Consider the following 26,414-nt stretch of genomic DNA (forward strand, 5'->3'; position numbering starts at 1 on the left):
ATCCAAAGGGGAAATGTGAACACGGAGAGAAGCACGCAGGGGACACCATGGGACAGTGAAGGCAGAGACGGGGGTGATGCATCTAACAAGCTGAGGAATGTCAAAAATTAGAGAGCAAACCACCAGCAGCTGGGGGAGAGGCAAGGAACAGACTTCTCCCTCATGGCGTCAGAAGGAACCAGCGCTGCTACACCTTGATCTCAAACTTCTAGCCTCTAGAACTGTGAGACGATAACTTTCTGTTGTCCTAAGCCACCTGGTTTTTGGTACTGAGTTACGGCAGCCCTGGAAACGACTCCACACCCTGAGCGTCCCCAGCTCCTCACTGATGTGGACACTCGCTATTCTCCTCCCCAATCCGGCGCCAGCTCACTGCACTATGCAGACCAAACCCCGTTACTGGACACCCAAGCGAACACCACGATTCTTGGACCATTCTGCTCAGCTGTTTGCTGCTTTGGGGGTTGGGATCTTGCTTTGCCGGTGCTCAGCTGGGAGAGGAAAGGCTATCTTTCCTGGAAAGGGGGTTCACTGCAATCTACAATCGCTAGCCTCATGACATGCTTTATCCAGAACAGGCAAATCCATAGAGACACTGCAGATTAGAGGTTACCCCGTGGAGGGGCATCCGGAAGTGATTACTCAGAGGGTCCAGGTTGTTTTTGGGTCCATGACAAAGTTCTGAAACTAGAAAGAGCCAGTGATCATACAACCTTGTGAATATACTAGCACTGAACTGTATGCTTTGAAAAAGCTTAATTGTATTTTATGTGAATTTCACCTCATTAAAAAAAATATTGCTGGCCTCCAAGTGCTCTCTGAGGACTAAGGAGGATACCAGAAACGCAGCCACCACAGATCTTTCTTTCCCTGCCACGAGGCCAGTCACCCAAGGAAATGCCCATCACGGTGGCCTTGTGACCTCCCTAAGCCCCGACACCCCCAGCACAGAGCCCTGAGCACGGATGACCTGGTACCATATGCAAACAGCACCAAACCCCTTCTGCAAAGAGCTGGCTCCCTAATGAGAAGAAGTCGCACTTGTCCAGCGCCATCTGACTGTTCTTATGACAAGGTCACTCCAAAAGGGGCAAGGGGGAGACCTGGACCCCCAGGCAGAGCCCACTGTGATCTTAGGTTTACTGTCGGTGCAAGCATCAAACCCACAGCTCCGCGTGGCTCCAAAGAGGGAGCAGCACATCATTCATGCTTATTTCCTTGCCGCCCCACCTCATCTAACCCGACCGCAGAGCATTGCCACCACGCCGCTCGTGTGAGTCCAGGAGACCCTCTGATCTCTCGGCTGGTGTTCCTTCTCCAGGAAGTCCCAGGGCCAATCTGCAGCCTGACTGACGGGAGAAACGGTCAGGAAAGACAATTTTCAAGAGTGTTGCTGTTTATACAGTTTCCTAAGATAATCTACATCAGGCAGTTGGACAAGAAGAGAAATCACACGTTTATTTAAACTCAGGAGGGCAAGCTGCCTTCTGCGACGGGGGGACAGGCTGCAGCCAGCAAGCCTGGAGCCCCCTGAATTGAGAGGGATTCGCCGGGGACAAGATGCCAACACGCCTCCCCCACTGGACAGCGAGAGCTCTGGGAGCAGCAACTGTGGCATCTTATCTCAGAATCCTTGGGCCCTGACTCCCGAAGCGTCTGATATACGAATGAACGAGTGAGGAATGAACGGATGGATGGATGGATGGATACTCCAATCAAGTTATTTAGAAAGGGCTAGTTACAAAAAGATAGCACTTTCTAGGGCCCAGGTGACCTCTGAGAAGAGGCCCACTTTATGCTGTGATGCTATTACCCTATCACTATGGCAGAACAGAGAATGGAGGGTAAGGGTGGAGCGAGTGGTAAATGAAAATCACATCCTCAGGACTGAGGATAATTGTGGAACATTATGCCATCTTTGGATCTGTTTGTGTACTGGTTTCCTAGGGCTGCCATAACAAAGCGTCATAAACTAGGTAGCTTGAAACAGAAATTTCTTCTCTCACAGTTCCGAAGGACAGAAGTCTGAAATGAAGCTGTCAGCAGGGCCGTGCACTTTCAAGGCTCTCAGAGAAGATCCTTCCTTGTGTCTTCCCAGTTTCTGGCGGTGGACAGCAATCCTTGGCTTGTAGCCTCATGACTCCAATCTCTGGCTCAGTCATCCCATGCCTTCTCCCTGTGTGTCTCTGTTTTCTCTTCTTAAGGACACCAGTCATTGGATTTAAGGCCCACCCTAACCCAGTATGATGTCATCTTAACTACTCACATCTGCAAAGTGCCTCTTTCCAAAAAAAGGTTACGTTCTGAGGCTCCACGTGGACATGAATTTTGGGGGGAGTGTGGCCTGACTTGGTGAAGAAAAGTGGAAGGTAGTAAAGCAAACCGATTTCAAAGGTCCTTGCAGCTATGCTGATCCAATAGAACCCATCCTTCCCCCAATCTATACAAATTGTTGAGAGGGGGAGGGGCAGGCTGACACATCATTACAGTTCAGCGAGATTGGTGGTGGTCTTACAACGAAAACATTTTCTCAGTGGCTTATGAATGGAGGGTATGTGTATTCAGAGAAAGGAGACACAGCATTTCAACGGGTCCCGGCCCGCCCAAAGGAATGATTCAGGGGCACTGCCCTTTAGCAGCTCCTCCACGCTTGAGGGACACAAGCTCCTTTCCACAGATCTTTGTACAGCTCACCACAAGCTCCTCTGGGTCGAATTCAAGATCCTGGACCCCTTGGCACTGTGCAGAGAGAGGACAGTGGTGCTGTCCTGGTGTGCTCAGACACACAGCGCTCAGACCTGGTGGCCAGGAAGACGAGGTGGAAGGAGTGAAGACTTTCCCCAAAGAGGTCAGAATCTCACATTCATAACGGAAGCTGCAGACCAGCACCAGGAGCTCAGGTATTGCCAACCCCCCAGGACCCTGGGCACGGTCCTGCCGCCCTGTGGGGAAATCGTGTGCAGAACAATGGAGCTCTTTTTTGAACGAGGCAGAGCACATTGCAGTGTTGTTTGCAACAGCAAAATACCTGAAAACCACCAAGGCTGTGATCTGGAAGTCAGCTGGCGTGTGTCTTCACCTGAATTCTTCATTATTAAAAATTTATCTTAAGAAGCTCTCCCCAGAGTTTCCGATACGCTTAGATCCTTCGTCCAAAATGGACAAGGCCATTCAAATCTGGGGAAGAGGACTTCCTTTCACTTTAAAAAAAAATGAACAACATTTAAAAGATTTGTTTGAATTAAAAAAATTTTTTTAATCATGGTAAAACACACATAACATAAAATTTGCCATTTTAACCATTTTCAAGAGTACTGTTGAGTAGTGTTACATATATTCACATTGTTGTAGAAACAGATCTCTAAAACATTCTCATCTTACAAAACGGAAACTATAACCGTGAAACAACACTCCCCCTTTTCTACTCATTTTGAGCTTTAAAAATCCTATTAATAGACCATGGTATAGGGCAATTCATTTTCTAGTTCAAAAATTTCTGGACACATTATTCATGAAGACTTAAAAAGAATCTTCCCCTTCCTCTGCCCCCACCTGAGAGTCCCCAGGAAGACAGGGAAGACAGGACAAAGAGAAGGAGAAGCAAAGGTAAATGAATTGTTCATAAACAAGACTTCCAGGAAGGATAGACTCTGGGCGGTTACATGTAGAGCACGAAGTCACCTTGGGTTTGAGTGGCTGAGGTGCTTGGGTCACCCCTGCCTTCGGCCTCGTTAACTTGCACAAAGAAATCGTGTCAACAACCAGGCAACTGAGCAAGATTCAATTACCCACATGGACACGGGGCCCCAGTGCCACCCCAGGCCCTCAGATGTGACCACCACCAGGCGGCATGCACAAAGGCCAGCTCCCCTCTGGGCAGACTGCTAAGTAACTTCTAGAAGAAAAATGGCCCTAAATATTCAGGTTGGAAAATAGAACCATTCCAAGTCCATACTTGAAACCCATCCAGATTTCACACTGTAATTCTGTCTTTGTGTTTAAATTGCCCCCAGGACCTATCTTCAAACATACACACCCCAAGAATAATTTAACAGGAAAATATTTATTTCATGAGACTCTCACAGGCTGCCCTTTGCCCTTTACCAACAACAGATGAATTCCTGCCCTCAGAGAGAAACCGTGACCCTGCTGTTTAAAGCAAGCAGACCAAGGCTGTGCTGAGTGACCTGGCACAAAGAAGGGCTCACAGACCCCCGCCTACGCCTGTGCCTGCAGACGCAGTGAACTCAGGAAAGCCCAGCAGGCCCTGGGCGGCAGCAGGCGACTGTCATCCCAGGCTGAACCAGCCACAAATGGAGGCCCAGATCCCAAATTGGGAAGCCTTCAACATTCTCTCTGGATCATCCTTGGAAACACATACTTCCGTTCCACCAGCAATCCCAGCCACCCACCGTAACCTAATTTGAGCAATAATCCCATAATTTACACAATAATTTTGGACAGGCACCGTGACACAGAAACAAAGATACTCACTGAGGGATTCTGCAGAGAATCAAAACACTGGACACAACCCAACTTCTAACTATAAGAGGCAGTTTGAAAACATGAGATATTGTCCACAGACTAGGATAAAAGCATCCACAAGACAGATGGTCTCTAATAGTTTTAATGACATGAAAAAAGTTTGCTGTCTAGTAAGCCCAAATATATAACAAAGAATCTGTCTGGTGTGAGGGTAAGTAGGTAGGTAGGTAGACCCATCTTTCTCACCAATACAGAGCGTATGTTCTAAAAATTCATACTTGGCAAAGCAAGATCATGGATATTACAGGATTGAGGGAAAAGCAATAAACAACATGAAATACGCTCCAAAAACTCAGTAACAGTAAGTTCACGGTGTGGGGGGTGGGATGGCTATAGAAATAGCGTGACGGATATAGCGGCACCTGAGACATCAGAGCTGGTGGTACCCTTCCCCCTGGCAGGGGGAATCCACAGGTAGCAAGGCCTGACTCTCACACTAGACAAGAAAGCTGAGGCTTTCCTGGAGGAGAAAGTATAGGAGAGATAACCCGAAGCTGTGCTCCTTGTTCCCTATGGCCTGACTGTGGGTGGACAGGAAAGTGGAAATTCCTAGAGGCCCTAGTGAAGGGCCTTAGGAATGTTCTGGAGGCCAGCTTCCTTCCCTGGAGATGTCTGGACAGGATGAAGAGGCTGCCACATAAGGCTCCGTATGCACACAAACTCATAAGTTCTGAAAGGCCAACAGAGCAGCAAGCCAAACAAGATCAGCCTGTCCAGAGCAGCCATCAGCAAGGGTCCATGTGTGAATTCAAGCCCCCATCTTCCTGTCACTCTGGGGTCACACCCAGATACCATGATGTGAAGATAGGGCAAGGGGAACACAACCTAAAGGAGCAAAGCATTTACCCAGAGACACAGGCATCCAAGCGAAGTTACTTTTACAGAGAGACTACGTACACGGTCAAGTTTAAAATTAACTCCTACCGTCTCCTCTACCCAGCGTAGCAGGAGCAGTCAAGGGCAATTAAACGTGTTACCAAAAAAAAATGTTAGGGCTTCCCTGGTGGCGCAGTGGTCGAGAGTCCGCCTGCCGATGCGGGGGACACGGGTTCGTGCCCCGGTCCGGGAGGATCCCACGTGCCGCGGAGCGGCTGGGCCCGTGAGCCGCGGCCGCTGAGCCTGCGCGTCCAGAGCCTGTGCTCCGCAACGGGAGAGGCCACGGCAGTGAGAGGCCCGTGGAACGCAAAACAAAACAAAACAAACAAACAAAAAATGTTACCTAATTTTTCTTTTGGCCTGCTTCTGAGTAGTAGCTTTGAGTGAATTTTCAACCTCGCAACATATATCATCTTAAAATCCCAGTAGGCAAAACCACAGCTGACATGTTACTTTAATACACCAAATGTTCATGGTGTTTCTGAGTGGGGTTATGGGAGATTTTCTTCTTGTTTACCTATGTTTTCTAAATATTCTGCAATAGATGCGGTATTTTTTTACATGAGAAAAAGATGGTGTGGCTTATTTGTATTCACCTTGCTGGCTAAGCACCTGTGCTCCATCAGCTCTCCTGCCCTGCAGGAAGCACGGGCACTCACCTGGCAACGGGCAGCCGAGGATCTCCATCCTCATGCAGATGCTCCCATTATCGAACCAGGACTGTGGGTTTATGCGGATGTAGCGCGCCACCATGGGGACGGGCAGCTCGTTGAGGACGGGGATCTCCTTTTCACTGTTTCCTTCAAATATCTATTTATGCACAAGGGGAAAAAAAGAGAATCTTTTTGAGCTTGATTCTCAAGGCATGAAAGAGTCAGTAATTCACTCATTCCACCAGATCTCGAGCAACACCTAACGTGAGCTGGGCATTGAGGGGGAAGGAGAAATGGATCAGGCCTGGACCCTGCCCTCAGGAAGCCCCAGTCTAGTGGGGGGGGGTCGGGGAGAAGGAGGGGTGTTATATTTAGATGTCATAGGTGAAATCTATTAGTGCCACGGCAAAGAGACGTCCACAGAGCTCTGGGATGTCAGGAGAAGGAAAGGACCAGGCAAAGCTTCAGGGATGAGGTGCCATTTGAATTGGCCTTGAAGGAAAACTCTTTAGATGTGTAGGGATGGAAGGGATTGTAAAGAAAAGGAAGCAATGGCTGGAGAAGCCCAGAGATGGGGTTCAGGAGAAGAGCAACCGTCTCCCTGTTACTGGAACACAGAGGAGTGTGTACAGGGTTGGGGTGGGGGCGGGGCGCGGTAAGTTTGATAAAGAAGGTTGAGGTGGAGGCTGCAGTCAGATCTTGGAAGGCACTGGAGACCATGTTTGGAACTTGCGCTTGAGAACCCGAGGAAGAGGGTGATAAGATCGGAACTGGCTAACCCGGAGGGAAGTGTGGAGCTGAAAGACCAGGGTCGTTAAAGAAAGTTCGGGAACTACTCTAATTGACTAGCTGTGCAGGCCCCAACATTCCCCATGGGCCGCTGACCTTCCAGGGCTGAGTTGTGACTTGTGGAAGAGACTGAATCCCAGCAGCTCCGAATTTGAGCCCTAAATGTGGGCCACTTGGTTCCGAGCCTCAGGGTACGGAAAGGGGGTCATTATCCATCAGACTGGATGGCTGGTCTGGGTTGACACAGAACCAGGCAACATCCAGGTGCAAACCCTGGTCGGGTGTCCACTGCCTCTGCCAAGCCCTGCACAGCCAGACACCAAGGACGTGGTCAGAGGGAAAAGAGACTCACCATGTCTCCAGATCCATTCTTAACAGTGACCCACGTATGGCTGTCATTGCTCACCATGACCTTATAGGAGGTTACCCAGTCACTCCTAAGAAAAAATAAAACACCATTGGGACTACACACTTTCAAATGTTTCCCTCTTCCATACAGAGGTGCAGCAGTAGAGAAAGCAGGTCCCAGAGGTGGACAGCACTGGGTCACACCCTGGCCCCCACTGCTTACCCTCCTTGTGGCCTTGGCCAGGTAACTGACCCATCTAGGCTACAGTTTATCCATCCATGAAATGGGAATTATAAAAGCACCAAGCTTAAAATAGTCATGTAAGCATTAAATGGTTTCATACCCATTAAACACTTAGGACAATGCCTGGCCCCCAGTAAGAACTAAATGTTGGTCACACACATAAAGATCCACAAATAACTTACATATTTGTTTATACTGAACGTTTACATCACACCCAGTAGTAGAGTTCCACGTGGGAAAGAAATCTCGGTAAAAGTGGCAAGTTGGCCTAGAAATTTCATTTGGAAAACTGTTTGGGAACATAACAAACTAGATTCCACCAACCACAAAAACAGCAGCCCGAGTCTCCAAGACACACGAGGTTTCTCCTGGGCTGTCACAGCCGTGCAGACAATTCTCCCACCCCACTCCACAGCCAGCAATAATCCAGTGATATCTGGGCCCCAGGCCAGACCCCTTTCATCACATCCTACTGCACAGAAATTATTGAGGGTAAAAGAGCCAAAATTTGACTTCCCAGAGTGGAGGTCAATTTGATAAGAAAAAAAAAAAAATGACTTTCCTGTGGAAAACACATTTTTCCCCTCTGCCTCAGTTTTTTATAACATTAATTGTTAAGCAATATAGACAAGTCTTCCTGAGCGTCTTCCTTTCAAATTTTTTAAATATTGGAACTAAGCACCAATGTACTAATCTTTTAGAACATTCCACCAGCTGAAGCATTTGGAATCCTTGTTTTCCTACTGTGAAACCTCCTTGGACTCAGGATCCAGATAGATCCCAAGAAGGTTCTCAGTTTCTAGTCCAAATCAATACTGTCTAGTAGAGTTTGTTTAGAAACAGCAGCTGGCTCTATTCATTCTGAATTGTCTGACTCGTTCAAAAATTATTCTTAGGTGCTTTTTTATATGTGCTTGGAAGCCAACCCTCTGCTGAACTTTCTCCCTTCTCTCACCTGTCCACCGGCTTTGTGGGACTACCTGCTGGGAGCCAGGATCTATCAAACAACATGCTCCTCCTCAGGAGGTTACGGACTTGAGCCCACGCCTGCAGATTAAGATGCGCTAAGCACGTCTTTCGAAAGGCCCCTCAGCAACAGCTCAGGCCCTTTGCACCGGAAAATGATGCTTACCCCAAATAGCAAACTGTTTCCAACATTCAAATCATTTCCAAATGACTTGCACCTGCAGTTCCTCTGCCATCTGCTTTTCTGCTGATCACGCCCCACAGGGACCCAGCGAGGCAGTCAGCAGAGGTGAGGGGTGTTATCCCGCGTGGGTGGAAGTGATGAATTTAGGAAGCCTCTCAGTCAAAAGAAGCACACAAACAATAAGAGAGGGGTGGAAAGAAAAATTCAAACAAGTCCTCCAAAGAAAAGGGGAGAGAGACGAAAGGAAATGCAAACCAAGTAATAATTTCTCAAACTTAAAAAAACCCAAATATGGACAAATTCAACACTTTATGTTTGAAGGGTAATTAATTACGTGGCTCAGCCCTCTCTTCTGAACTGCAGACCTCCATCATATCCTTCTGCCTATCTGACCTCTCCACTTACCGCCTCAGCGGTGTCTCTAATTGAACCCGCCCAAACCAACTGATTTATTCCGTCCACTCTGTACCCCAACCTGGGAGCCCCTGCCTCAGAAAAAGCACTGCCATCCACCCAGGGCAACAAAATCCCAGAGTCCTCCTTGGCCCCCCTTTCCCGCTCTCCCCTACAGTGAAACCATCACCGAGTTCTGTCAATTGTACCTTCCACATCCTTCTAGAATCTCTCCACTCCCTCCATCTTCGCTCCCACCAACCAGCCCATTCTCTCTGGCCAGGACTATTGCAGTTGCCTCCCACTGGTCTTCTGAAATTTAAACTGCCCTCCAATCTACCACGCAGTCAGAGGTTTACTTTTCTAATGAAATACTAATATGTCACCTCCTGCTTAAAATATCAGTTATGTTAGTATTCAGACCAAATTCCTCATCATGTTCTATAAGACCCCTGCTTACCTTCCATGCTCTTTCTTTCAATTCCTGGTACTGATTATACTCTCTCCTGCTTCAGGGCCTTTGCACATACTGTTCCATTTGTCTGGACTCCTCTTCTCCCGTTCTCTATCTGCCTCTAAACCAGCGGTCCCCAACCTTTTTGACACCAGGGACTGGTTTCGTGGAAGACAATTTTTCCACGGACCCGGGAGGGGGATGGTTTCAGGATGATTCAAGCGCATTACATTTATTGTGCACTTTATTTCTATTATTATTATTACCTTGTAATATATCATGAAATAGTTAATACAGCTCACCATAATGCACAATCAGTGGGAGCCCTGAGCTTGTTTTCACTTGCCACTCCCTGAGAGGGTTTTGATATGAGTCTGCAAGCGGTTGATTTATTAGGGAGCCAGGATCTATCAAACAACATGCTCCTCCTCAGGAGGTTACGGACTTGAGCCCACGCCTGCAGATTAAGATGCGCTAAGCACGTCTTTCGAAAGGCCCCTCAGCAACAGCTCAGGCCCTTTGCACCGGAAAATGATGCTTACCCCAAATAGCAAACTGTTTCCAACATTCAAATCATTTCCAAATGACTTGCACCTGCAGTTCCTCTGCCATCTGCTTTTCTGCTGATCACGCCCCACAGGGACCCAGCGAGGCAGTCAGCAGAGGTGAGGGGTGTTATCCCGCGTGGGTGGAAGTGATGAATTTAGGAAGCCTCTCAGTCAAAAGAAGCACACAAACAATAAGAGAGGGGTGGAAAGAAAAATTCAAACAAGTCCTCCAAAGAAAAGGGGAGAGAGACGAAAGGAAATGCAAACCAAGTAATAATTTCTCAAACTTAAAAAAACCCAAATATGGACAAATTCAACACTTTATGTTTGAAGGGTAATTAATTACGTGGCTCAGCCCTCTCTTCTGAACTGCAGACCTCCATCATATCCTTCTGCCTATCTGACCTCTCCACTTACCGCCTCAGCGGTGTCTCTAATTGAACCCGCCCAAACCAACTGATTTATTCCGTCCACTCTGTACCCCAACCTGGGAGCCCCTGCCTCAGAAAAAGCACTGCCATCCACCCAGGGCAACAAAATCCCAGAGTCCTCCTTGGCCCCCCTTTCCCGCTCTCCCCTACAGTGAAACCATCACCGAGTTCTGTCAATTGTACCTTCCACATCCTTCTAGAATCTCTCCACTCCCTCCATCTTCGCTCCCACCAACCAGCCCATTCTCTCTGGCCAGGACTATTGCAGTTGCCTCCCACTGGTCTTCTGAAATTTAAACTGCCCTCCAATCTACCACGCAGTCAGAGGTTTACTTTTCTAATGAAATACTAATATGTCACCTCCTGCTTAAAATATCAGTTATGTTAGTATTCAGACCAAATTCCTCATCATGTTCTATAAGACCCCTGCTTACCTTCCATGCTCTTTCTTTCAATTCCTGGTACTGATTATACTCTCTCCTGCTTCAGGGCCTTTGCACATACTGTTCCATTTGTCTGGACTCCTCTTCTCCCGTTCTCTATCTGCCTCTAAACCAGCGGTCCCCAACCTTTTTGACACCAGGGACTGGTTTCGTGGAAGACAATTTTTCCACGGACCCGGGAGGGGGATGGTTTCAGGATGATTCAAGCGCATTACATTTATTGTGCACTTTATTTCTATTATTATTATTACCTTGTAATATATCATGAAATAGTTAATACAGCTCACCATAATGCACAATCAGTGGGAGCCCTGAGCTTGTTTTCACTTGCCACTCCCTGAGAGGGTTTTGATATGAGTCTGCAAGCGGTTGATTTATTATGGTCTCTGTGCAGTCAAACCTCTCTGCTAATGATAATCTGTATTTGCAGACGCTCCCCTAGCATCACCGCCTCAGCTCCACCTCAGATCAGGCGTTAGATTCTCAGGAGGAGCACGCAGCCTAGATCCCTCGCGTGCGCGGTTCACAGCAGGGTTCGCGCTCCTATGAGAATCTAATGCTGCTGCCTATCTGACAGGAGGAGGAGCTCAGGCGCTACTGCGAGAGATGGAGAGCAGCTGTCGCTTCGCTCGCTCACCCGCAGCTCACCTCCTGCTGTGCCGCCCAGTTCCTAAGAGGCCACGGACTGGTACCGGTCCGTGGCCGGGGGGTTGGGGACCCCTGCTCTAAACTATTCAGACCTCAAACTTTATCAGATAAGCCTGTCCTAATCCTCCAATCTAGCCAATTTCTTTTCTTATATGTTCGTTTCTTTCATATTTTAATTCTGTTTGTAATGTTATACTCCCTTCTAGAATTATCTTTATCCCCCACTGGAATATAAGCATCTCATAGATGGAGGAAGATGAGATTGTGGTACTTTGGAGGATGCAAAAGGAAGCTGATATCCTGGAGGAGAGTAAGGGACACGGCAGCAGAACTGTGGTTCCATGCGCTCTGCAGGCCATTTGATAGAGGCAGAACTTCCTCTGCCAGGCAGTAGGGAGCGGGCCCCTTTGCTGTCCGCCTACCATGGTTAAAAGTACTTTAGGACTAATTAGAAAGCCTTCTCTACTACCAAAACTTCCGTCTTAATAGAATGCTTGGAAATCAGAGACTGTTTCCTGTTTACTCCATGAAACTGACTCACCTTTTTACCACATTTGACTCTTGAAAGAGACAGCAGAGACTTCTTGCCGCGAGTTTATGAATAAACAACCTTTGTTCATTTTGTCTCAGGCTAAGTTTTGTCTTTGACAATTCATATTATTGCCCATAATTATGATTTTTTCATTCTCATTGCTTTCTGGTATTCCACTCTGAGAATGGTCAATTTATTGGGTTGGCCAAAAAGTTCGTTTGGGTTTTTCCATAACATCTTACGGAAAAATCTGAATGAACGTTTTTTGCCAACCCAGTATTTGTCCATTTTATTGCTAATGAGCACCTGAGTAGTTTCCAGTTTAGACTATTACGAATAGTGGTAGTTCTATGGAAATTCTATGTATGTATCTTTTGGTGAATTTACATAGAATTCTGCTTGGTGTGTAATTAGGAATAGAATTGCTGGATCATAGGGTCCTAGGATATACGTACGTTCATCTGCAGTAGTTTTCCAAATTAACTGTGTCTATTTACACTTATACCAGCAGTGTATGAGAGTTCCAGTTGCTCCACATTCTTGTCAACACTCGGTATTATCTTTCTTTTTCATTTTAGCCATTCTGATGGGTATGTCCTATTATCTCACTGTACTTTTTATTAATTCACTGGATGACTAATGAAGTTCAACATCTTATATGTTTATTGGGCATTTGAATACATCATCTTTTGACAAAATGCTTATTCAAGTTTTTCCCTTTTTTTCAATTAAGTTGTCTGTCTTATATTGATTCGTAAGAGTTCTTTATACATTCTAGATATAAGGATTTTTGCTAAATATATGGATTGCTAATATTTTCTCCAGTTTGTGTCTAATACTTTGTAGTATTTTTTGACGAAGAGAATTTCTTAAACTTTATATAGTCCAATTACCTATTTTTTTTTCGTTACAGTTTGCAGTATTTGTGCCCTTTTCAATAGATTTTTGCTTACTCCAAGATCATAAAGATATTTTCTTATGCTTTCTTCTAAAAGCTTTATTGCTTTACCTTTCACATTTAGATCTGCAATCTACTTGAAGCTGATTATTGGACAGTGTGAGGTAAGAGTCAAGATACACTGTTTTCCATTTGGGCTTTCAATTGACCCATAAGCATTTATATGATTACTTTCCTATTGCACATCAACGACACCATTGCTGTAAATCACGTGACTGTACACGTGTGGGTATGTTTGGGGACGCTATATTCTGTTCCGTTGTTCCTTACCTTATGCTAAACCCATTCTGTCTTGATTTCTGTAGCTTTATAATAGGTCTTTGTACCTAGTAGTGTACGTTTTCCCATTTTGTTTTTGCTTTTCACAATTTCCTTGACTGTTCTTGGCCCTTTGCATTCCTATATAAATTTTAGAATCTGCTTGTCAATTTCCAAAACAAAGTACCTTTTGGATTTTAATTGAGATGGCATTGAATCTATAGGTCAGTTTTAAAGGAATTAACATTTCCAATATTAAATATTCCAATCCATAAACATGGTATATCCCTCTATTTATTTAGGTCTTACTGTACTTATCTTTTGTTAGATTTATTCCTAAATAGTTGATGTTGATTATTTTATAAATAATATTTTAAGTTTTATTTTCTCCTTTTTTGTTGCTGGTATGTAGAAATATAAATGCTTTTTGTATGTTGACTGTGTATCCAACCGCTTTGCTAATTCATGAATAATTCTAAGAGTTTGGGATTCCTTTGGATGTTGTTAAGGACATGATATGTCTTCTGAGAACAATGATAGTTCTGTTTATTTCCAATTGTTAGGGCTTTATTTCTTTTTTTCTTGCCTTATTTATTATACTGCCTAGGATCTCCAGTTCAATGCTTAAAGAAATGCTAATAATAGACATCTTTGTCTCATTCCTGAGATTGAAGGAAAGGTTCAAGTATTTCACCACTGAGTATTTCACTATGTTTCCAGTAGGGGTTTTTTTCCTTTGTTTATGTGTTAGTTTGTTTTTATTGTAACCAAGTATGAGTTCATTCTTTCTCACATAACAAGAGAATCTGGATGTTTGCAGCTGCTAGCACTTATGCAGCTGGTTGACTGTTCCAGAGTCAACATCAGTAGACATTCATTTTTCATACTCATTGTCTCCAAGTTCTAAGAAGACATCCTTACCCATTCATTTATCATACTTGTCTTGGAGGTCTAAGAATACATTAAGATATATTCATTTTTCATACTTCTTATCTTTGGGTTGTAAGATGGTTGCTGCAGCTCCATACCATGTTATGTTCAGAAAATACTGAATAGAGTCTTTCAGCTTCTATCAAAATACTTTCTAATGTTATAACAGGAGAATATGTAATTCCTGATGTTTGGACTATTTTTTTTTTTTCCACATTATAAAAAACTTTTAGTTCTCAAACTGAGTCAGTACATACAAGCTTTGGAGTCACAGCAGGAGCTCCAAGCAGATTCTGCAGTGTGAGCCCCAGTGCCCCTCATTGCAAGGAGCTTGGCTATACTCCACCATGGGCTTTTGGTAGATATTTTTCTTCAGATTAAGAAAGTTCCTCTTTATTGCTAGTTTAAAGGGATCTTTTTTCTTTTAAACACAAATGGCTATAGAATTTTCTCAAATGCCTCTTATGCATCTATCAGAGTGATCATATTATTTCTCTCTTTAGTTCTGTTTGTGGTGAATTATAGCAATCGGTTACAACTGTGGCTAAACCACACTTACATTCCTGGAATAAATCCCACTTGGTGGTAATGGATTGCTGGATTCATATATTGCTGGATTCAATTTGGCAATATGTTGCTTAGGATTTTTTGTATCTATGCTCAAGAAAGAAATTTTTTCATAAATTTGCTTTTTGTAATGTCCTAATCAGATTTTCATATCAAAGTTATGTCAAACTCATAGGTGGGAAATGCTTCCCTTTTTCCATTTTCTGGATTTTTTTAAGTGCTATACCTTTCTCAAATGTTTGGAAGAACTCAAACATTCTGAAATTGGCAGTTTTCTTTGTGGGACAATATTTAATAATGAATTGACATTTTTAGTAGATATTGGATGACTCTGATATTCTATTTCTTCTTCTGTCAGTTTTAGTAACTTGTGTCTTTTGAAGAATTATTGTGTTTCAGCTATTTTCAATATTATTGGCACAAACATGTTCTTAGTATCATTTTATTGTCTTTTTAGTGTCTGTTAAGATTTTTAACAATGCTCCCTTTTCCAATTTTGGCATTGGTAGTTGATTTTTTTCCTCTTTCCCTGATCTGCCATGAGTTTATTCACTTTATTAATCTTTTCAAAGAATCAACTTTTGGCCTTGTTTACTCTATTATTTGTTTCCTATTAGGAACCATAGGAAACTACCGTTTTTATAGATCAAAATGATTGAATATCTGCAACTTCCTAAGGCTCAAAGTAATATTTTATTAATTTCTACTCTTATCTTCATTATCTTCTTCTTGGTAATTCTTTAGGTCTGATTTGCTGTTCTTTTTGTACAATTTATTGAGATCCCTGATATTCAGTCTTTCTGCATTTCTCATATGTGCATTTAAGGTTATAAAGTCCCTTTCAGCACTGCTTTAGCCACATGCTATAATTTTTGATATGTCATACCTTCATTATCATTCAGTTCAAAATATGAATTCCAGTTGTGATTTCTTCTTTATTCCAGGTACTAGGGATTTTCCAGTTATCTATTTACTACTGATTTCTACTTTAATTCCATTGTGGACAGAGAACATACTTTAAATCATGTCAGTCCTTTGGCATTTGTTGAGGTTTCCTTTATGACTCAGCATATAGTCAACTCTAACATTCCATGTGCACTTAAACTAACAGCAATTCTGTGATTGTTGTATGCAATGTTCCACACATATAATTTTGAACAAATGTATCAACTGTGTTGTTCAGATCTTCTGCATCCATAACGATTTTTCATCTGCTTATTCTATCAGTTATAGAAAGATGTAAAAAGAATGCCAATCTGCCTGTGAATTTGTCTGTTTCTCCTAGTTCTCGCAATGTTTTCTATATATATTATGAAGCTATGTTGTTGAGTACATACAAATTTGAGACTGTGATATATTGTTGGTAGACTGACTCTTTTATGATTATGAAATATCCCTTTTTATTTCTATCAATGCCTCTTGCCTTAAAGTCAGTTTTGTCTGATAGTAGGATAGCTAAACCTGCTTTGTTTTGGTTAAGATTTATATGATATATTTCCTCCCATCCTTTTACTTTTAACTTCTGACTGCTTAAATTTAAACTGTGTCTCTTGTAAATAGCATATAGTTCATTTTTCTGTGTTTTTTCTTAGGTGCAGTATGATAATATTATTCTTCTATTGGATAATATAGTTCATTTAAATGTAAAGTAATTAGTACTATATTTGGATTTATATTTACCATCTTACTATTTGTTTTCTATTTGACCCACCTATTTCATGTTCCTTTTTTCTACTTTTTGAATTTTTATTTTATGATCAAATATTCTTATTATTCTATTTTCTCTTTATTAACTTACTAGTTATACATTCACACTATTCTTTTCATAATTACCCTAAAGATTACCTATGTATCCTTGAATTACTAGTCTTATTCAAATTTTAATTTCTACCACTTCCATGATAATACTAGAACCGTACAATAATTTAAGAATTATAGGGCTTCCCTGGTGGCGCAGTGGTTGGGAATCCGCCTGCCAATGCAGGGGACACGGGTTCGTGCCCCGGTCCGGGAAGATCCCACATGCCACGGAGCGGCTGGGCCCGTGAGCCATGGCCACTGAGCCTGTGCGTCCGGAGCCTGTGCTCCGCAACGGGAGAGAGGCCACAACAGTGAGAGGCCCGCGTATCACAAAAAAAAAAAAAGAATTTTATATATATATTCTTATATATATTATATAAGAATTTAAGAATAATATATCATAATTAATATACTGTCAAATTCTATACCAACATCTAGGATTACCAGTTGAATTATAAACATAATTCTCATGCTCCCTTCAGAAACTTCCAGAGAGCGACTGATATTCAGGCTTAACCCTTTGTGCCCCAGTAATAATAAAAATCTGTCACAGCTACAAATAATTAATTACTTTTTATTTAAATTTAAGAAGGTTGATAATCCAGGGTGATAGAAGAGATATTTGCCCATCAGTAATGCTGGGGTAGGACTGAATTGTCTGAAAGTTCTACCTGCATGAAAAGATGAAGGCAACGTGGAATGTGTGAAGTCCTGTTCCTAACCCTGCAGCTCTTACATTGCAAGTACCATGCCAGCCTCTGAGACTACAAAGATAAATTATACATGATCTATTTACTCAAGATTTTTACAGGTTAATGAGGGAAACAGGGACGTAAACTAGAAATTTCAAGAGAATATGATTAAGTGCTGTGATGAGGCGCGTGCATGAAGTTGTGAGAGGGCAGAGAAAGGGTGTGCGGCCAAGGGGAATGAAGGTGGTTGGGGGCAGGCTAGTGGATGCCACACACTCCTTATCTAACATAAAAGCTGCATATTTTATTCTTTTGTGACTGACACATCCATTGTTATTAGAGAGCCAGCTTCAAAAACTGGAGCTATAACGCCCATGCTTCCTTGTCTCCTAATCCTTGGAGAAGACTTGAAATTCACAGCACTTTGTGGCTTGTTTCCAGTTCCCTCAGAGAGATCTTCCACAGCACAAAACCACCCTGACATTTAATTCTCTGTGACTGGATATTTCAACTCAAAGCAATGCAGCCCAAGTAAAGACGTGCTTGTGTCAAAGACTTCCTGACTGCAGAAAGGCTGAGAGGCTCTGCTGGCTCTCCTCTGGGCTCCAGCCACCTCCCTCACTTAAAACAGAAACAAAAATAAAAAACAATCCCCCCTCCCCCAAAATTCTATCCTGGTATGAGATTACGCTTCCCACCAATCCAGCCTTCCTTCAGATCAGGAAAACAGAGGAGGTGGGCTACAAAGCAAAATACTGGAACACATTCAGATATTTTACTACCTGATGTTAATTTGGTTAAAATGAAAACCAAGAATGTCCACCATCAACAAAATGGTAGACTAGATGCTTACAGAGCCTTCTGCTTTAGCACAACGAGATCCTGGTTACATTAAAACAAATGAATGTCTTAAAACACCAGTGGGCTTGCAAGCAAGTAAAGGACATCTCCAAGGAAAAAAAAAAATATCTGTGAACTGAAAAAAACATGAATAGTGAGCAAAGAAAAAGGGCAGAGTCGCCCTAGGGAAAAATGCACATAACAGTGCTGGGATCAAAACACTAAGCCTGTGGGGACAACAAAAGGTAGGGAAACTGATTCAGGGACTTTTTCTTGGACCCTCAAAGGGGGCTAAAATGACTTCAGAACAGCAGCATCCAACCAGCTCCCAAAAGAAGCACACATGAATCCCTTCTAAAGAAAAGAGCCTTCAATTTAGGTTCTCAGAGGTTTCACTAAGTTCAATCACATAGGTGCTCACAATTTTTAAAAAATCATTAAACACACAAGAAAACATTCTCTATGGGAAAGAAGCCCCAGAAACAAAAAGCAACAAATTTAGAACCCGAAGAATTTAACTGACTACAAAGAAAACTGAAAAGAAACTGTAAAAATTATTAGACTTGATAAGAGAGTTCAGCAAGATGACAGGACGTAGGCTACTATACAAAAATTAATCACAGTTCTATACATAAGCAGCCAAAAATAAGATACTTAGAAATATAATGAACAAAAGATGTGCAGGACATTTATGGAGAAAACTTTATTGAAAGACATTTCAAAAGATATAAGTGGAGATCTATATACCACGTTCATAGATAGAAAAATGTCAATTCTCAATAAAAATCCCAATAGCATATTAAAGAAACTTGACAAACTGATACTAAAATTTATAGGGAAGAAAATAATAAGACACTTTATAAGAAGAAGAAACAGGGGGCAGGGGGGAGTTGCCCTATCAAGATATTAGGACTTATTTATAGCCTCAGTCATTAAGACACTGTGATATTGATGGATGAATAGACAAATTGTAAATGGAACAAAACTGAGAGCCCAGAAACAGGCTCATGTACATATATAAACTTGATGGAGATGTCTTACATACCAATGGGAACTAAATAAACTATTACACGGTATGTCCAAAGGCAACTGGATATTAATATAAAAAAGTTGAAATTGGACCCTATATTTCACATCTTTTACAAAAATCATAACCAAATGGATTAACTACTTAAATGTGAGAAGTAAAACTTGAAACTTAAAAAAAATTAATGAACATATGGGAGAATTCGTTTGTAACCAAGGGGTATGAAAAGATTTTATATATGATACTATCATTCTAATCATAAAAGACAAATAAATTGAACTACACTAGAAATAAAAACTTTTGCTTTTCAAAAGACACCATAAAGAAACCAGTAGGAGAAACCTTAAGCTGGGAGAATATATTCTGAGCACATTTAACTAACAAAAGGATTAATATTCAGAATACATTTTTTAAATTCTATAAATCAATGAGACAAAGAAGAAAAACACAACATAAACATGGAGAAACATGACAGGTATTTTACGGTAAAGTTAACAAAAACGGCAAGTAAACATGGGAAAGGAAGTTAGTTCAACCTTATTAGTGATTAGGGAAATGCAAGTTAGGACTACAATGAAAGATACTGCTTTGTATTGAAAAGACACTCTTTATATTGAAAATTTAGGAGGATGGCAATACCAAAATGTTGGTGAGGATGTGGAGCCACAAGAACTCTAAAACACTACTGGAGGAGAGGCTACTTGGACAACCACTCTGGAAAATGACTTGTCATTATTCCATTAAACTCAACATTTATATACCTTCCAACTCAGCCATTCTGCTCCAAGTACATACCGTGGAGATCCCCTTGTACATGTGCTCCAAGAGACATATACAAGAATGTTAATAGCAGCGTTATATTTAAGACCAAAAAAAAGTATAATAAAATAAAGTAACAAAAAATTGAAAAGGGGTCAATTCAATCTCCATAAGGCATATTCCCAAGGTTAAATGGCAGTACAAATTAATGAACTACAATTACGGGCACACAAACAATCCTTTGAAGCATAATGCGGAGTTGAAAACAAATTTTAAAAGCTACATAAAGTGAAAAATCTTTTTTATAAAGCTCAAAAAGAAAGATAATTTCTTGCATATGTTATACATACGGGATAAGACTGTTTTTAAAAGGCAAGGGAATAATAAACCCCTAAATAAGGAGAATGGTTTCACTTTGGGGAGGAAACAAACAGGTGGGATCAGGAAAGAGCACATAAATAGTTTCAAAAGTACTGGCAATGTCCCAGCTCTTCAGGTGTGTAGTGGGTTGCTGAGTGTTGGTTTTATTATAATGCTTAACACCTTAAGTGCATGTTACATCAATGGTTTTGTAACCATCAAACATTACGCAATGAGAAAGATAAAATATTTATTTGAATATTGTGGAATAGGCTTCTGCACAGGAAAACGTCCCAATCATCTCTTGGGACAGGATGTATGTGAAGATGCTACATTCATCCTTAAAGACGTATTTTAAGAAAAAAACATAAAATCTTTGCCCTGGTAACTTCTTATAAATACACAATAATTTTTTCTTTGAAAGAGCAACTATACTAACATTTCCTAATAATAATTCATATGGCCTTCAGTTTACGAAATGCTTCCACACACACGATCTTACTTTATCTCAGAAGAACAAGTCAAGTTTCTCATTAAGGATGTGGCTGTGAGCTGGGCTGGTAGGAGGAAAGGGTCAGATTACTTTTCATTCCTGCTTCTCCATCCTGCATGCTCCAGTCTCCCATCCTTTGGTCTTCATCATACTCCTCTTTTCCCTCGGCTCTCGGAACAGGACTTCAGTATCCCCAGAACAATCACCAACCTTTCTGGGGTATTGCAACAAGTTCTCTGGAGCTACACGTGGGGACCAGTAACTGTTCTCAGTCAAAAAACGCTTACGACTTAAACCTATAATCAGCACTTCTCAATCACTTGCAAATAATCTCAATTTCTACAAAACACAAACACGAGCTGATGTGTGGTCACAAAAACAATTTTCAGAACTTAAAAAAAATCGAACATTAAAAACATAAACTAAACATGCAATCTAGATCTTAATCAACTTTTCTAATGAATATTATGTAACAACAGTTGTTTTCAACAAGTAGAGATGAGAATCTCAAATATTTGAAGGTGTGTGCCAAAAATGGTAATTATATCTGTCTGGACACATTGTTTTGTATGTTCAGCCTATTATTTTCAGGAGTTATCTTTCCATCCATATCTTTCTACATGATTACCTTTGGAGCAGATATTTTAGGCAGCATGACCCTGCACCTCGGCCATGGCTGAATGGCCTAAAGGTGGGCGCCAGGCCAATCACAGTACCTTGATGATGTGACCATAGTTGATTTGCCTACACTTGATACTTGACCCAAGATAAGCCAATATGTTCTTCCCTGGGATTTTGTGTTTGAGACCAAGTGACACTTGCAATTGTAAGTTGTAAACCTTGAGTGCTGATGGCAGTCCCATTCCCCATCATGTGGCTGCAGAAGCAGAGGCCAGTCTAGAGGCCAGAAGCAGAGCAGAGTGAGCCTGAAGCACAGAGGAGCTCTGAGGGGACCTCAGACAGTCCCAGCAGTGCTACAACCCCAGGTTCCGGCGGAGGAGCCCAACTCCACCTCCACTCCCGCTCTTCGGCTCCCTGACACGCCCAGTGTGCCTCAAAGCAGACTTGGGTAATTTCCACCCCAGGGAGTCCTATTCAAAAACTGCTAAGTTTTTGCTAAGTCTGAGTGAGGCAGAGAGTATGAGCCTGGGCTGGGAAGTTGGCGATTACTGTTCTTCAGGAGCAAAGCAGTTAAACTGTTACCAGCTGTGTTTTTGTGACCCAGTCCACAGGTCCAATGAAGCTAGGACAACAGAGCAAAGATAAGATATTGGAGTGGGTTGGCTACATCTTGCAGCTTCAATAAGGTATTCATTACATTAAGAAGAGACGATGTTCAGTCCAGACTGATTCACCTGCAAACAGGTGAGGAACAGCCAGTCAAGGGCAGGTGTTGTCAGAAAGTCCTACCGGCCCCACCAACCAATCTGAGTCTGCTGAGGGCCAGATAACCAAGTACCCAGCCAGACAGCATTAGCCAGATTCCCACTGCAGCTTGAGGAAAGCTTGTGGATTAGAAAACAGAGATCACTACCAAGACAATGGGGATATTTGAGAAGAGCCAAAAGGATCAGAGGAGCCTGGTCTCCCACATCCTTCCCAGCAACACGGAATGCAGTCAGGGGGCAGATCAGCATTGTCAGTATCCTCTAACAACTGCCCTTTGTGAAGATTAAATGAGCTAATGTATATAATATATGCATCAACTCTGGGACTCAAGAACAGCAGCTGTACTAGAAATATAATACCACCCTCTTTCAAACCTCCTGATAAAAATAATAGGACCACACGAGGAATATGTAAGCACCAAATTGGAATAGATACGTATGGATGGTGGACTGTTAAGTAATAGGATATAAAGCCTTCTAAGTAGTCTGGAATTTTGGTTTCTGCCCAGAGCAGGCCATGTCTCTCCAGCCTGCAAAGCTCTGTATTCTGGCCAGTACAAACATGCATACTGACGTGCGCGCACGCGCACCCACACGTCTAGTAGGACCAGGGTTACCATCTGAAACAAGGGATCAGTGCTCACTCTGGAATGTCTGCTCCCAGGTACCCCTGCTTTGGGCTTTATGCTCACTGGACTCCTGCTTTGACCTCTAGACTTTGAGAGCTATATGAGTTTCCTATGGCTGCTGTAATAAATTAGCACACATTTACTGGCTTAAAAGAACACAAATTTATTATTGTACAGTCCTGTAAAATAGAAGTCTCACTGGTCTCAGGTCAGGGTGTCAGCAGGGCTGGTTCCCTTCTGGAGGCTCTAGGGAAAGATCTGTTTCCTTGCCTGTTTCAGCTTCTAGAGGCCTCCTACATTCCTTGGCTGACGGTCCCCTTTCTCCAACGTTGAAGCCAGTGGTGTTGCATCTCTCTACCCAGTCTTCAGTAGTCATGGCTCCTCTGACCACGGCTGGAAAAGGTTCTCCCTTTTTAACCCATATGATTAGATCAGGTCCACCTAAATAGTCCAGAACCCTCTCTCTATCTCAAAGTCCTTGACTTAATCACATCTGCAAAGTCTCTTTCACCATGTAAGGTAAGATTCATAGTTTCTGGGATCAGAATGTGGACATCATGGTGGGGGGGGGGACACCTGCCCACCACAAGGACCCCACTCAGACTCTAGCTCCACTCTTAAACTCACTCCAGCCCCTTCCTCTCCTTCCCTAGGCTTGTGGGTCCAGACATGTCCTACCACCTCAGTCCCAACAGGATAAAACAATGGTTGGTTAATTCCATTCAATGAATGGGAAACTTAGGGCTTAGCCAAAAACCACAGCCACAGAAATCTAAGTCACCCTGCCCATCTCAACACACCAGTCTCTCTCCCAAAGTGGAACGAGAATTCAAATCAACACTGAGGAAATTCCTTCCCATCTGACAAATCGATGTTTAACGTCATGGTTCACTTACCATAGTTGAAGTTTCCTGGTGTTTCTCAAAACATTTGGTTCCTTCTATGCTACGTTAGAAGCCATGTGCCGGAAAGAGGCACACTCTGTTTTTTACCCATCATGAGCCCAGCTGGCAAGAACAAGCAGGTCATCATGTTGGCCACCAGAGACTTCTAGAAACACTTCCAATTCCAGCCCAAGACCCGATATGCTCTCCTGAGCACTCCGCCAACCACGTGGGTAGACTCCCACTGCTCTGCGGAACACCAGCAGGCCCTGAGCAGTGCTACCAACTGTATTTGACTGGGAAGAGACCCCCAAGTCTGCACGTACAACAACAGTTCTCAACTGGGGGTGATTTTGCCCCCCGGGGACATCTGGCAAGGTCTGAGACATTCCTGGTTATTATGACCAGGGGATGGGGGTTAAGTGGGGTGCTACCATGGGGGGCACCTAATGCATAGAGGCCAGGATGCCACTAACAGCCTAAAATGCACAGGACAACTCCCAGAGCTAAGTTATCCAGCTCAAGATGCCGAAAGTGCTGAGGTTGAGAAACACCAGTCTAAGCAAGTCAAAAACAAGATGGTAATTCTCCATTTGATTTGTTCAAACTATTTTGAGATAAATGCTATTAGAAATTTATTATCAAGGAAACTGAGAAAGGGAGTTTGAAGGGGTTCATGACATTTTAAGTACCGGGATGGATGCTGGCTAATACACACTTCCTCAACATTCTCCTGTTTATTCACCTAAATAACAAGAAGGACTCAGAAACAGATACATGACCAGCCAAGCTGGTGGCTGAGTGAGTTCACAGAAGGTGGCTTGGCTGTCTGACGGACACATGCAATAAATAGCTGAACAGTGAACAGAAACTGGTTTTCTCCCTAGTGTTCTGGAAAACCCCTGAATAAGGTTACACTGGGACTTTGCTTCTTAAAACTTGTCTTTATAGATGGTGCCAACCTCAGCTCACGCCGTGTTCATCCTAGCATAGCTGCCACCCGTGTTCACTCGAGCAACACGCGTGTGTCAGACCAGGAAGAGGGAGGGTGCCCGGCACTGGGCTGGAGTGAATCTCAAAGCAAACCCGGCCCTCGCCTCAGGGAACTTACGGTCTACTGAGGAAGACAGAAATTGCATAATTAATTGTACAATTACTTATTAAACTGCAACTGTGATATCGTTCAGAGGAGAAATACAGAGAGCTTATAAATAAATGGAAGGGGGTGCTGACTTAGTCTAGGGCTGGATGGGGAAAGTGTTCCTGGAGGGTGGTGTCTGAGCTGAAATGTGAAGGATGAAAAGGAAGTAACAGGGTGAAGAGTGGTTAGCATTGTATTAAAAATTAATACAAGAGATTCAACATGCAAATAATAATAACTTCAAAAAAGTTGGCAGGAGACAATGAAGGAAGAATAAGAATAAGAATAAAAATAAGAATAAGAATAAGAATAAAAAGAAGAATAAGAATTTCCCAGAACTGAAAAATATGAGTTCCCTTATTTCAAGGTCACATCAAGTGCCAGCCTACAACAAGGTGCAACATTGGGCAGTTTTTAGCACAAGGGATATAGAAATAACCGTAAAACTTTATTGAGGTAAAATAATTCAAAAGTTTGTAAGTATGAATATGCTCAGATCTTTATACTGTAAAACTGAAGATAAAGAGGCAACGGAAAAATGTTTCCAAATTATAAGGGATAATCATCTGTTTCAGGGATGATGAAATGTTATAAATTGATTGTTGTGATGATACCACAACTCTGTGAATATATTAAACATAATGAACTATACACTTTCAATGAGTGAACTGTAAGTTATGGGAATTATATCTCAATAAAGCTGTTAAAAATTCTTAAGGAAAATTATTTCCAAACTACCAATCAAGAGTGAGGTCAACAAAAAATACATTTTCAGGCACACAAGGAATCCAAAATTCTGCCTCCCGAGCTCCATTTCCAGAAGGCATGTACCACGAAAATAAACAGAAAAACAGAGAAACCTGGGATCTAAGAAATACAGAATACAACTCAGAAGAGATAGGAAGAGAATTCCAACAGGCATGACAAGAGCAATGTAATAGGCTTGAAAAACCTACAAATTCAGATGCCAGCAGAGGCCAGATGGCTCCGGGAGGGATCTCTCCAGGAAGAAAATGAAAGAGTGAATTGTTCATATTATGGACACATTCAGAAGAGATTTTCAGGTCTATCAGACAGTTTCGGAATGAATTAGTGAGAAGTACCTTGAAAACCAAGGAAACCATTAAAAAGAAGTGATTATTAGCTCCAGTAAAAGCAAAAAAGTTCCACAGGAAAGGAAAGGTAATTATAGCATACCATGTGACCCAGCTATAAATAATAGTTCAACAATGATCTTGATGCAAAAATTAAACACCGATTCAGCTAAAATTGATAATATAACTCCTTTGGGAGGATGGGAGGACACACACACACACAGAAAGAGACACAGAGAATAAGTGTGTATGTGTGTGTGAGAGGTAGGTCAGAAAGAGATTTAAATTCTTCCCTTTCATAGTAGAAAGTCAACAGATAAATAATTTAAAAGAATCAAGAAAGAGTACTAGGGCTTCCCTGGTGGCGCAGTGGTTGAGAGTCCGTCTGCCGACGCAGGGGAGACGGGTTCGTGCCCCAGTCCGGGAGGATCCCACGTGCCGCGGAGCCGCTGGGCCGGTGAGCCATGGCCGCTGAGCCTGCGCGTCCCGGAGCCTGTGCTCCGCAACGGGAGAGGCCACAACAGTGAGAGGCCCGCGTAC

General features: G+C 42.6%; 1 protein-coding gene across 1 annotated transcript in view; it reads right to left on the bottom strand.

Moving 5' to 3' along the window:
* Positions 1 to 26,414, bottom strand: part of CPXM2 (carboxypeptidase X, M14 family member 2) — a 128,848-nt gene that overhangs the window by 33,933 nt on the left and 68,501 nt on the right. Inside the window, exons 5-6 of the mRNA XM_024121523.3 lie at positions 7,216 to 7,300; positions 6,081 to 6,231 (exon numbers count right to left, since the gene is read on the bottom strand). Of these exons, the coding sequence (XP_023977291.1) occupies positions 6,081 to 6,231; positions 7,216 to 7,300 (236 nt within the window). The remainder of the gene's footprint in view (positions 1 to 6,080; positions 6,232 to 7,215; positions 7,301 to 26,414) is intronic.

This window comes from Physeter macrocephalus, chromosome 20 (genome assembly GCF_002837175.3).
Source record: "Physeter macrocephalus isolate SW-GA chromosome 20, ASM283717v5, whole genome shotgun sequence".
Lineage (NCBI taxonomy): Eukaryota > Metazoa > Chordata > Mammalia > Artiodactyla > Physeteridae > Physeter > Physeter macrocephalus.